Source organism: Vicia villosa, linkage group LG1, assembly GCF_029867415.1.
Source record: "Vicia villosa cultivar HV-30 ecotype Madison, WI linkage group LG1, Vvil1.0, whole genome shotgun sequence".
Taxonomy (NCBI): Eukaryota; Viridiplantae; Streptophyta; class Magnoliopsida; order Fabales; family Fabaceae; genus Vicia; species Vicia villosa.
The window spans coordinates 70,274,877-70,288,863 of NC_081180.1; the positions used below are offsets into that span (position 1 = coordinate 70,274,877).

Here is a 13,987-nt window from a genome sequence, read left to right on the forward strand (position 1 = left end):
AACGCCAAAAGGAAATGTAAAAGCAGTTTTCTCGTGGTCCGCCGGATTCACTGATATTTGATTGTATCCCGAATAACCATCCAAGAAACAATAGAAATTTCTTCCGGCTAACCTCTCTAACATTTGATCCATAAAAGGTAATGGAAAATGATCTTTTCTTGTTGCTTGGTTCAACCTCCTATAATCAATACACATACGCCACCCGGTCACCGCTCTCGAAGGAATCAACTCGTTCTTCTCATTTCTCACAACCGTCAACCCACCCTTCTTAGGAACCACATGCACCGGGCTCACACATTCGCTATCGGAGATGGGATAAATCATCCCCGCCTCTAATAACTTCATAACCTCTTTTCTAACAACTTCTTTCATGGTTGGATTCAATCGCCTTTGAGGTTGTGCCACGGGCCGAAAATCATCTTCTAACATAATCTTATGCATACAATAGGCCGGACTAATGCCCTTCAAGTCGGATAAAACCCAACCTATTGCTTCTTGATTCTTTATCAAAACTTCTTTCAATCGATGCTCTTCCTTGTTAGACAAACCACTATTAATAATAACCGGCTTAGTAGAATTGTCACCGAGAAACACATATTTCAAGTGAGATGGTAACACATTCAACTCAACCTTTTGCTCTTCAACTTTAGGTTCATCCTTCAACTCTTCAATTTGAGTTTCAAATGGATTCATCTCATCACAAGCCTCTAAATTTCTCAAGCAATCTTCAATCTCTTTCTCTTGATCTTTGGTGAGAACTTCAAGAGCTTCCATTAAAGTCTTCTCAAGAGGATTCGACAAGTGCATTTGATTCTCCACTTTCATAATAGCCCTTTCGGTAGCATCGATTCTAAAACAATCATCATCATCACTCGGATGCTTGATGGCTTCAAAGAGATCAAGACATAATTCTTCATCTTGGTACCTTAATTTCATTAAGCCATCATCAATATCTATCATCATTCGGGCCGTCTTCATAAAAGGCCTTCCTAAGATCAATGGAATCTCAGGATCTTCTTCCATGTCTATGACAATAAAATCAACAGGAAACCAAAATTTGTCAACCTTGACAAGTAAGTCTTCCGCAACTCCATGAGGATGAGCTATGGATTTATCCGCTAATGATAACGTCATTCTTGTCGGCTTCAAATCGTTGATTCCTAATCTTCTCACTATAGACAATGAGATCAAATTAATGCTAGAACCGGTATCTACCAAACCTTTGCCTATGTGAACATTTCCAATAGACACCGGTAAGGTTACCCTCCCAGGATCATTTGATTTTATTGGAGTAGTGCGTTGAATTAACGCATTACAACAAGAGCTCACCGTTACTACCTCCGGATCCAAGAATCTTCTCTTCTTAGTGATGATGTTTTTGATGAATTTTGCATACATCGGCATTTGCTCTAATGCCTCGGAAAAAGGAACATTGATTTGCAACTTGCTAAAGATGTCCAATAACCGTGCATAGTGCTTTGCATCTTCTTTCTTTGACGGACCGGGAGGGTAAGGTAATTTCTTCACTTTTATAGAATCATCTTTCATCTTCCCTTTTTCACTCACACTCAATTTTTTTCTCTCTTTTTCTACAACTTTCTCAAGAGTTTCTTTTTCCACTAATTCTTTCTCTTTCTCATTTTCAACTAAATCACCCTCAACATTTTTTTCTACTTCAATCACCCTATCTTTTTCACTTTCAACAATTTCTTCCTCAACTATCTCTCCTACACCCATATCAATATTTCTACCGCTACGAGTTAGAATTGACTTACAATGCTCACGAGGATTTTCTTGTGTAGTAGCCGGAAAAGGACCTTTGTTTTGATCGGCAAGTTGCTTTGACAATTGCCCGACTTGAGTTTCAAGATTCTTTATGGCGGCATCCGTACTCTTTTGGCTTGCAATTTGCAATTGCATGAATTGGCTAAGAGTGTCCTCGATTGAAAGCTTTGTTTGTTGAGGTTGTTGATTGTAACCACCTTGATAAGGATTTTGACGATTCGATGGACCCGCATCCGGCCTCCATCCTTGTTGATAACCTTGATTACCTCTTTGTTGGTAACCTTGGTTATTGTTGTAAGGTTGTTGTTGTTGTCTCCCACCATAAACTTGATTAAGATTAGACACATAATTCACATCTTCACCCGGTGGAGGACAAAAACCAGTTTGATGGTCACCCCTACACAATTCACAACACATCACCTGTTGATTCTTAGAGGGGCTCCCATTTATCTCTTTGATTTGTTGAGGGAGTTTTGACATTTGTTGAGTGAGCAATTCTACTTGTTGTGTCAATAACTTGTTTTGAGCAAGTATTGCATCACTAGTATTCAATTCAAGAACTCCCGGTTTTCTTTGCAATGCACTACGGTTGTGTTGCCCTTGATGATCATTCAAAGCCATTCTATCAATGATAGCAATCGCTTCTGCAGCAGTTTTTGACATCAACGAACCACCCGCGGTAGCATCTAAAAGAGTTTTTGGTTGAGGTTGGAGTCCATTTCTAAAGATATGGATTTGAGACAATTCATCAAACCCATGACCTTTGCATTTTCTAACCATGGACTTGAACCTCTCCCATGCTTCATTGAGAGATTCATTCGAACCTTGAGAGAACACCGCAATAGAAGTTTTCGCTTCCATGAACCTATTGTGAGGAAAGAACCGATCCAAGAACTTCTCTTCTAACTCGTTCCAATTTGTCATGACATTATTTGGTTGATCAAGGTACCATTCCTTAGCTTTTCCAATTAAGGAATGAGGAAAGAGTCTCCTGAACACCTGTTCTTCTTGGTCTTCCGGAGCACCAATTGTTCCGGCGATCTCGTAGAACTTTGTTAGATGAGTAAATGGATCCTCGTGATCTGCCCCTGTGAACGGATTTTAGTATAATAATTGAAGTAACCCCGTCTTCATTTCGGAGTTTCTTCCATTGGCCTGATCACGAGCAAATTGTGCATTGAGACGAGGGCTGTTAACACATGGCCCTCGAGGTGGAGGATCCGCAGCCATTTCTTCCTCAACCAAGTTTTCAACCGGAGTTGAAGAAGAAGATGCTTCTTGTTGTTGTCTTCTTTCCCTAGCTAGTTGTCTCCTCCTACGAGTTTTGCTATTCTCTCTACCAGCAGTCCTCTCAATCTCAGGATCAAAAAGGAGTTGATCTGCAGGTATACGTCCTCGCATAAACTGTAATCTGAAAAACTAACCAAGCAAATTAACAAACACAAGGAATATAATTTGTGAAACAAGAAATTAATTATAAGACTCAATACAAAACAAACTATTGCAATGCTTGCAATATCTAAACAACAATCCCCGGCAACGACGCCATTTTGTTGAAAGAGTATTGTGGTGTACTTTTCGTTTATATCGTATCCACAGGGATTATTGCGATATCACCGCCGTTCTATAGCCTATTTTGTCGTGAGTTAATGTTACTTTAAGTTTGGGTTTGCAAAAGATCATTCAACACTTTTAGTAGCAAAGAGTAAAGTAATGAAAGTTCTAAGTTAAAGAAAATGTATCAAGATTCGATTTCATCGACCTAAATTTGTATGTCTCCTTATAAATATACGTATATGAACTTGGTAGCGATCAACATAATTACATATCGACGCCTATATCATCCGTGTCCACAATGATATAGTTAGATTTACCGTATTGTTTAACCGACGATTTCTCCATCCTTTAAACAATACAAATAACGTTTTAAAACCGATACTAAGTAAACATCAAACGCTAAATCCATGTCTACAATTTATAGTTTGATAGATGATAAAGTTAGATCTAGATACAAATATTGATGTCTCAAACACTTATACCAAAGAAAATCTTTACTTAACAAACTAAACAATCTATATTGATCATCACATGTTCATACATAATATATTCACAAGAAAACATACAAAAAGCTAGGAAGATTACATCTTATCTTGATACAAAAGAGATTTAGCTATCCATGAGAATGGTAGCTTGCTCAAGAAGTAAAGGATGAAGATCAACAAGCATCAAAGGCGATTAATCGACGATCAAGGCTTCTAATCTTCAACTCTTAGTTTGCTACAGCGTTTAGGGTTTATGAGCTCTCTAAAAAATCAAGAAGAAGCTCAAATGAAACAATTACTCCTTAAATAGAAAAACAGTTTTCTGTCCAGGGCGCGTCGCGCCCTCTAGCGCGCTTCGCGCCATTACACTTAAGAAATATAAACCGCCATGCGCGCGACGCGTGCAACTCTCTGGCTTGAAGCTCCAAAATATCTTGCCCAGGGCGCGACGCGCCCATATCTCCGCGCGACGCGCGCACACTTCTGCCCAGCATTCTCCAATTAAGGCCAAAACAAGCTCCAAGCTTCCCAGAAATGGCTAAAACCTACAAGATCACAACTAAAACACAAATTATCCTTAAAAGAAAGCTTAAAATTATAAACTATAAATAATTATCTAAAACTTCAGGGAATTGTACGAATATTCGATAAAAAACGGTCGAAAGGTGCCATTAATTAAACTAAATATGAACACTTTTTGGCACCTAACATTAATCCTGTATTTCACGAAAAGAACCAAGCATCTAGAAATAGTTTGCCATATTATTAGGGAAAAGATGTTGAATGGATTGATGAAGTAACTACCATGTACTTCAAAGGATCAGTTAGCAGATTTCTTCACCAAATCACTTCTACCTCAACCTTTTAACAATTTGCTATCCAAGTTGATGATGTTTGACATTTATCAACCATCAACTTATGAAAGGGTGTTACAACATGAGGTTCCTTTGAGTACAAGCAACATGAAAGAGAATATGGTGCATGAGAAGCTAACAAACTAACTAACCGTTAGTTATTACAGTAAGAATTAGTTAGGAAATAGTGATTACAATGTATGGTTGTGTATAGTAGTTAATGTAGACTGTGCTTGTTGTATAAGTATTAAAGTGTAATTCATCTTTGAAGTTAGTGAAGCTAGATGCAATTACTCCTAATATTTTTAATTCATAATAAAAATGTTTACGATAATTTAAAAAAAATACATGTAAATGATTTTGTATGTTCTCACTTTTTATTTCATTTTATTCAAACCATCCTTTTAATTTATTAGTTATTTCTTCGGCTTTCACAATCGAGAACTTGATTGAATCATCAACTTAGACTTCAGCTTTACCTATTTATTCCGAAGTACTTTCGGTTTAATTAACTTAATAGTATTGCATATGATTCAGCACATGAGTGGTCCAGATGTTGATTTCTACTCTCAAATCAAGGAGGGAAATTGCATTAGTGAGGTACTAGAATTCAACATTCTTTTCTTGAGCTAGTTAAGGATTTGAATGGAAATCACGTCATACAACGTTGATGTGTTACTTTTAATTAAATGTGGACCACAATGAGTGATTCTTTTATCCTTATTAAATGAATCATTATGGATATGTGGTCATACTTTGTACTTAAGAGGTTGATATTTCAAATGTCTCTCATTTTTCATTTTGTTTGACTTTTATACTTATTTATTAGTACTACAATACAACCTCTGTATCCAAGAGCGGCATTCTACTTATACTTATGAGTGGGAATAGGTCAGGCCGGCCTACAGGGGCCTATAGCCTAGCCTATTTAAGGTCAGGCCAGACCTATTTGATAAAAATGTCAGGCTTGGGCTTTTTTAAAAGCCTACTTAATAAAATAGGTCAGGCCCAGGCTATTAAAAAAGCCTATAAAGCCTTGTAGGCCGGCCTATATTTTCATATATATTAAAATTAGTCTAAATAGGTTGGCCTATATATGCATATATATTAAAAAAAGTGTTAAATAGATTGGTCTATATATGCATATATATTAGAAAAAAATGCTAAAAAGGTCAGTCTAAATGTTCATATATATGCAACCTATAAGGCTTTTTAAGTAATATGAATTAATTGAAAATATTAATAAGAAAGAGACTTTTAAATAGGCTTTCAGGCCAGGCCAAACTTTTAAAAAGGCCAGGTCAGGCTGAAAAAACGAGCCTATAGTAGGCCATAGGCCAGGCTCAAGCCTGGTAAGTTTATCGTAGGCCAGTCTCAGGCCTTATAAAGCCTAGCCTATTCCCACCCCTTACTTCAAAATGTTTGGGAATGATGTTGTGTGGAGTGCAAACTAATTGATAACATCGATATTATTTCAATTTTCTAAATTTGACTCTTAAATCTTAACAATTTGTCTAAGTATTTGAATACTTTGTTTTCTCTAGAACTGTTTTATTTGTGTATTTGATTGAAGTGATTGAGGCTTCAATACAAAAAGAGAGAGATCATTATCATAATTCAAGGGATTGATACATGGTGGTCAAGTGTATAACGACTTACTTATGTGGTAAAGTCATACCGAAATTCTGTAGCTATGGATCGCATGTAGGAGCTGCAGGAAGAGATTGTACGTATCACATGTCCGAATATCATATGTCCGAAATAGAGTTGGAAGTGATGTATTTTGCTGTAACTGTTTGATGTTATCTTAAATATCAGGGGTTTTGCTGTAACTGGCAGTATCAATCAGGGCCGTCAAACAAATTAATCTGGTGGAGAACTTGGGTGAAAAATATTCTCTCCACCAGAGCCAATATTTTCAACAACAAAAAAGTATGCGAATTGAGACCAACTGCCCCTCATAGGTTGGTGGTTGGCCTAACCAAATCTGCAATTCAAAAGTATAGTTTGGGACTGTCCCAATCCTATCAAAATCTTTGGATTTCTTTCACCTTCTAATTCACTTTAACTCCTATAATTTCAACAATTCTTATGAAAGTAAAATAAAACATCATATAGCCTAAGATAGAAAAGCACTCTATAATCACATAAATTATACTCTGTATTATGGCCAAGTAAGGTTACAATCAAAACTGTTTCTTTTTCTTTTCCAAGTAAAAATGGTGTCTCTGAAAGTTTAATACTGCCCATACCAAGTGTCTCAGACCGATTTCAGGCCATAGGACTTTTGGGGCATACAAAGGGCACGCACTAGTCTGCCAAAGAAGAAAATTACTGAGACGCGCCTCTCCAGAAGTTCGAATCAAGATATCTGGGTCAGGTGCCACTGACATGTACATGTGCTTCTCAATATCAACAAGTTTTATAGAAGCAAACTCACCTTGCTTGTACTTTCTCTCTTCAGTTATTTCATCCATCCCACTGCAAGATGTGATTTCATCTTCACTGTAATTATCACTATGTTTTTCTAAATTTTGCTCGAATGAGTAATCTTTCTCTTCCGCACCTTCCACTTCTTCGAGTAGACTTCTAAAGGCTTTTGTTTCATTTTCTTTACATGAATCACGAAAATGCAAATCAATACCGTTACTTTTTGGGCCCTGATTAATTCTTGGAAACCCACCGTTGGAAACTTTATCTTCCTTAGATGCTTGAATTTCGTTCCATTTATCCTTGCAGGATTCTTGAACAGCATGCACGATCTCGTCCCGTGATGTATAGGCAACACAAATTAAAAGAACTCTCTCTTGGTTGTGGGCGGTAACTCTCATTGCCTTTTCTGCAGCAACCCTGACAGGTTCCGATAATAGCTGCATGTTTCCAATGAAATGTAATCTAACACCGTATTCGTTAATAATGCTTTCCTGTTGAAGCAACTCCTCGATCTTTTCTCGCATCAATTCCATGAATGTTTGAACCTCTTCAGGCTTCCTTTTAAAATTATCAATGCTGAATGCATAGACACTTACATACTTAATACCTAATTCATAACAGTATCTAAGGATGGACAAGAGAGCTGAAAATCCAGCCTTATGTCCATCACCTTCTACCAAGTTTCTCCTCTTTGCATACCTTCGATTCCCATCCATTATGAAAGAAATATGACTCGGCACAGGACCAACCGATAAAACGGAAAAAATGCATCTTCTTAGATAATAGCATAAACCTCCAAGCAGGTGGCGTGCAATACCTGCTACACTTTTCTGCATTGAAGTGTTGGGGTGTTGGGTAAAGAAACCTGTAGGGTCTCAGATAAACCTGTATGATAAGAAAAAAAAAATTAGCATTAAAAAAGTTGAAACAATAACAATTGAACATTGAAATGCATGCTCAAAAGAAACAGATGCAACATTCAACCTGCATCGTTAGAAAAAGTGTTGATCAATAGATTCTATGATAATAACCAATAAGCAAAGCATTAAGTTCAACCTTAACAATAAGTAGAATCACTGTCCAAGATTGTCAAAATCTCAATTTATATCTTAAAATCCTAAGATTTTGAGATCTCGCTCATCTTCAAAGATCCAGATCTTAAGTAGAATCCCGTGTTGTAGCTAGTTGTAAAAATAAAAAATTGTAAAACTATTGATTTTGTTTGATCTTGGCCAGTTCCGACCACTATGGGCAGTTTTCCGAGCACCACCATTACAAACCGAGAAGGATTGCGGCAGTTATTTCCCACAGATACACTCGTCTACCAAAATACTGTAAAAACATAATATATTCTCTGTTGTGTAGAGAAAAAAACTATCAGAATCAAACAGTCATGCAAGAGAAAAAAAAAAAACTATCTGATGTTACTACAACTGCAATTGAAATGCTCTTTTTTTTCAGACTTGAGAAGATAAATGCATAAAATTCGACAAGTAATTGAGAATAATGAAAGAGATTTGAGTTATCAAACTTCACTCTACAAGACAATTTCAATTTCAGTTTAACAGACTGCAAATATGTGGGAACAATGAAAATTCAAAAACCTTTTCAGACTGCGGTGTTATTGCGGTGGTGTGTTGGGAGCGTTCGCTGGCGCATCATTGTCGCTGGTGCCTCAGATGCATTTCTGAAGAACAATACGACGCAAGTAGCTGACGTTACAAGTTTCGCGCCCGATTTGAGAAATAAACAATCTGTACTGAGAAACCTGAGAATTCGGTTGAAGAAGAGAAACCTGGACTGAGAATTCACAGTAGAAAGAAGAGGGAGCGGCGTGTTCCAATTTGCTAGGTTAAACCAATTAAGAAGAATTGGGCCCAGTACTGTAGGCTTTCAAACAACATAAACGATCATAATTGTGAATAATATTTTATTAAAATTAAAGTAAGACTATTTAATTTAAATAAAGTAAAAAAGTGTGAAAAAATAATAATTAAATTAACAAAGAAAACCTAGATGGAGATCTTTATTTCTTAAATTAAGATTGTTGAGAAATTTTTTGCTCATATATATGGCGCTTAAATGAAAATATGGAAGAAAGAATGAAAAATAAGTTCTACCATCGAATGATTATCGTTTGGTGGTCTTTCTTATTAAATATAGCGTCTATTAATACTAAAATAACTAACGGTAAATAATTACTAAAATAATAAATAAGTACATGTTTGGATGCATATTTTTACCATAATTTTTAAATTCAAATGTCTATTTTAATGTGATTTTTTGAAGATAGAAAATTCAAAAAAAATTAAAGAAAAAAAAAAGCTAAAATAATCATAATGAGATGGATTTTATTATATTATATTTTATTTATTTATTTATTCGAGCATGCATGGTAAAGGGGCAGGCGGAGATGGTCTTTATCTCTTCAAATTTAAATCCAAATTTTTATTTTCCGCCCCAAATTTAAACAGAAATGGATAATTAAAATTCAAATCTGTTTCAAACATATTTGGATTAGGTTCGGATATCTAGGTCACCATCCATTTAATATAATTAAATTTTTAATAAAAATATTTATGGATTTGTTTGTTTCAACTTTAAAAAAATGAATTTTTACTTTGTACCTTTGAAAATAGATTTTCTAAAATTATTTTTTAAAATATTACAAGTTTTTTTTAAAATGAAACACTAATTTTGACATCATATAACATAAGCATACATTATTAAGACCAAAATTTGGTCAAAATCGCAATTTTTAAAAAAAATTGTATTTCAAAAATGATTTTTATAAAAATCTATTTGAAATAGTTTCAAGTGACTTTTTAAAATTTTGATATCTAATTTTTTTCCCATAAATAGATAAAATACCTAAAATCACATTTTAAGAATAACTATTCGAACAAATTTTTCATAATTTTTCATTTGAAACATTTATAAAAAGTTTCTTTGTAAAAAAATTTCACAAAATAATATAACACTATAAAAATCATTTTTAAAAAAACTAAAACAAACTGGTCATATATTTTATAAAATCAAATTACATTATAAATAATAAAATAAAACAATCTCAAAAAATTTCATATATATTTTAAATATTTTAATTAATAAATACAATTTAAATTATCAAATATAAATAATAATCTACTAATAAAATAAACGAGAGGAGTTCGGAAACAGATTCGAAATGGATACTAGTATCTTCATTACCCGACTCGTCTCTATATTTTGTAACAAGGGAAAACTCAAACTCAAATTCAATGAAAATAAATGTTTTCCGTGAACTTTGGAGCATGTAATGTAAGTTTCGGGCGAGGACAAGTATGTACGGATTTTGTTGCATGAGTTTATGTAAAGTCGTTTTTAGAAGGTTGAATTCTGTTTCCTGGACAAGTAATTGAGAACAAGAAAATAGATTTGAAATCATCAAACTTTACTGTTAATGACAATTTTATTTAAACTACATCGAAAGAAATAGTATATGTAGAAACAAACAATATTCAAAAAGCTCATAAAAACTGCAACAGATAAATCTGAAACTTTTGATGGAAAGAAAAAAAAAAAAAGTATAGCTGAAATAAATCAATAGGAAAGAAAACAAGTGACTATTTATCAAACATCTAAGCTGCGGAATCAAAATGAAAAACAAAAAAAACTAAAGTTACTCTCAAACAAATTTCTTTCTGAACAAATCAATATAGCAGTACTTAAAGAAACATGGAAATTTGATAAACTTTCTCACACACAAAAGAGAGGAAAACGATTGAGAAACTATGTACTATTATGGAAGGTGAGGGAAATACCTTTCAAAGAAGAGACACGTGCATGTATGAGATCGCCTGCGAAGTTCGAAGTTGATCGTTGAAGAAATAAAAAGAGATAATTTCTTGTAAATAAAATAATGGTGTGGGACGGGAGACGTGTCATTAGGTCATCTCATTTTATTTATAAAGGATTAGGTGGTCAACAAAGCATGGTATTACATCTCCCTGTCAGTCACTCACAAATTAAATGGGATGTCGGCATAAATTGTGCTTTGTGAAATGCAACTTCAGCCTCACATCACACCATCATCGACCTCATTTGCATACTGAAGTGAACCTTGTTGAGTGGTAGTTGTACTTTCTAAACTTTACACGTTTTACACTCTCGCATGCCAACTTCTTAGACCATCTCCAATGGTAGTTCCTTCTAATAAGTTCTCCACCTAGACATGTCACATCATAATACCATTGCATTGCAATGCAACTATGAAAAAATTGTGGTACCCAATCAAATTAGTTTATGAGGTAAAGTTGTGGGCCCAATAATAACTTTTTAAAATTATACAATTAAAATAAAAATTATAAAAATTATTTTAAGATGATGTGGCTAGTGGGACCCATAAAGAACTCAAAAATGGGTTGCACCATTGGAGATGCTCTTAGTTGCTTTCTAATAGATTAGTTTTGAGTGATCATGGACATCATCAATGTAATGGGAATTTTGAATCCATTTTTTTTTTTTTAATTTTACAAGAATTTTAGAAAAAAATTCATTAGATTAAAGTTACTATACGTTCGGTTTTACATCATATTTAGTCATATTAATTTAGTATTTTAAAAATAAAAATATGATTTGGCAAAATTCACGTCTCTCATTAATTGACATTAAAAATATTTTACACTGTTAGTATATTTTTTTTTAAAATTTTTTTTGACACTCTTCATCTATTTTATTTCTAGACATCCCGAATTTTTATCATGTCTAGTTCAGATATCTTCTTTAGTTTTGGTAGTAGTTCATAGGTACATGAATTTTCTATAACTAGGAGTATTATGGGTTGGTTACCCGCATGCCAGGGTCATAAAGGTTTCCGAGTAAAGCTTATGAGTCGACCTGGGATAGACGTCGCATTGTCGAGTTGGCAACCCACCGTAATGGTAAAGGGACAGTAGAAGGATTGCATGGAGGTTATGAAATTGTTGTTCGACCCATTATAGCTCAATATTAAGGATAATTATTGAGATGATGCATGTTATCTCGAGCATTCAATCATGAGAAGTGTTAAGTAGCTCATTATTGCTCGTTGTTGAAGGAATCGGGATTGAAACGAAGACTATATAAGGAACATCGAAGTAAATGTTAGGTAGGGGTGTTCACGGTGCGGTTTGGACGGTTTTAACGTTAAAAATCATCCGAACCGCGAGAAAGAAAAATGTGTGGTTCGATTGACTTTCAAAAATAAAACCAAACCAAACCAAACTAATGATGTTTGAATTGGTTCGGTTTTTAACAACAACAAAAATATTGAGCTATACATTCACATATAGAAGAAAATATAACTTTGTGTTTAGCCGTTTATACATTAGTATAAAAAAAATTATAATTCTCAAAATAAGATTATAATTTGATACATAAAAATGCTCTTACAATTTTATCTTAGGTCTAAAGAATGATCTACATGGAATTGCAGTCGTAAATAAGTATTATACAAAGAATACGATAAAAATATATTTTGTTAAAATAGTATTTATAAATGAATAATATTTTATTTTTTGATGATATATAAATTAAAATAAATATCATACAAAGAATATGATAAAATATAAATATAATACTAGTTGATTTCTCTAAAAAATTAAAGAAATATATTCGTTAGTAAGATTTTATAACATAGTGCGGTTTGGTTCGGTTTGCAAAATACAAACCGCAAACCGAATCAAACCGCGCGGTTCCACTAGAAAATGACTCAAACACATCCGAATCAAATGCGGTTTTTTGCGGTTTCGGTTTAGTTCGGTTCGATTTTGCGGTTTGCTATTGGGTCGGTTTGGTTTTGAACACCCCTAATGTTAGGGCATCTGAAAAATATCTGACAAGATACATTGACAAGAGGCACACTAAAACAAACTTTCAACATTTGGGATCTTACCTGACTAGCATCAGGGAGATTATCTAAAAAGTATTTTTTGCAAGAAAATTTGGTGCCCACCGTACAGCCTCGATAAAAAAATTCCATACCGCACAAAAATCATCAAGACTTACTAATTTTATAACATTGGAATGTCGAAAGCATCGGCCAGCATAAGTGATATGCCTCCTCCGTCAGACATTGCCCAGTTACTGGCGATGGTTGAGCCTCTAAGGCAAGGGAATGGAACATTGCAGGATAGTTTTCTTACACTCCATCAAACTCAGAGCCAGTAAGATAAGGTACAGGAGAGAAGCTTCTAGATCCCCAGCCTCTTACAGAAGTGATATGGGATGATCAAGTTCCGAAAAACTTCAAATCATCGCCCTTGGCATCCTTCGATGGCAAGAGTGATCCTCAATAGCACATCATCGCAATCAACAATCAAATGATAATCGTCGACGCCTCCAATTCTCTAAAATGCAAACTTATGGTGGGGACGTTCAAAGACGTGGCCCTACTGTGGTATATGAGCTTGCCCGAGTTTTCAGTCGTTAGCTATCAAGACCTGACCATGTAGATGGTATAAAATTTTTATGCTAGCAAGCATAGAAAGGTATCAATAACGAGCTTGTCCAACGTCCGTCAAGGATATTCTAGATCACTTCAAAAAGGAGACTATCAAAGTCTCTCATCCAAATCAAGATATGATCGTTGGAGCATTTCAACACGGCGTGAAGGTCGGTCACTTCAATGAAATTTTGGCGTAAAAGCCAGCAACCAGCATGGATAAGTTGATAACCATAGAAATATTATATTAAAGGTGAAGAGAGAAATATGGAAAAGAGATCCAAAGACGCCAAAGAGAGGGAACAACCTTGTCAAGAAGGAATCGGGCTCAAGAAAGACTATCATAAGCCCGAAGGGAATGACAAAGCGGCAATAAAGCCTCATTCTACACAAAGTATGGAGATATCCTA

At 34.7% G+C, this 13,987-nt stretch overlaps 1 protein-coding gene across 5 annotated transcripts; it reads right to left on the reverse strand.

Annotated features, from left to right (window-relative positions):
- Nucleotides 1–6,234: 6,234 nt before the first annotated feature.
- LOC131641233 (dehydrodolichyl diphosphate synthase CPT3-like) lies at nt 6,235–11,020 on the reverse strand. 5 transcript variants are annotated; one of them, XM_058911557.1, is made up of 4 exons: nt 10,918–11,007; nt 8,910–9,004; nt 8,719–8,801; nt 6,235–7,999 (listed from the first exon to the last, which is right to left on the reverse strand). In XM_058911557.1, the coding sequence occupies exon 4, from the start codon at nt 7,948–7,950 to the stop codon at nt 6,868–6,870; it is 1,083 nt and encodes a 360-aa protein (XP_058767540.1). In that variant the 5' UTR covers nt 7,951–7,999; nt 8,719–8,801; nt 8,910–9,004; nt 10,918–11,007; the 3' UTR covers nt 6,235–6,867. The 5 variants fall into 5 exon arrangements, with proteins under 5 accessions (XP_058767540.1, XP_058767526.1, XP_058767532.1 ...); XM_058911543.1 differs by having other exon boundaries at nt 8,910–8,997; nt 10,918–10,984; XM_058911549.1 differs by lacking the exon at nt 10,918–11,007 and having other exon boundaries at nt 8,910–9,792.
- Nucleotides 11,021–13,987: the final 2,967 nt, after the last annotated feature.

Bases quoted from the DNA above. Each gene is read 5' to 3' on its own strand.
- LOC131641233 (XM_058911563.1), bottom strand. From the start codon at position 7,950: ATGCAGAAAAGTGTAGCAGGTATTGCACGCCACCTGCTTGGAGGTTTA.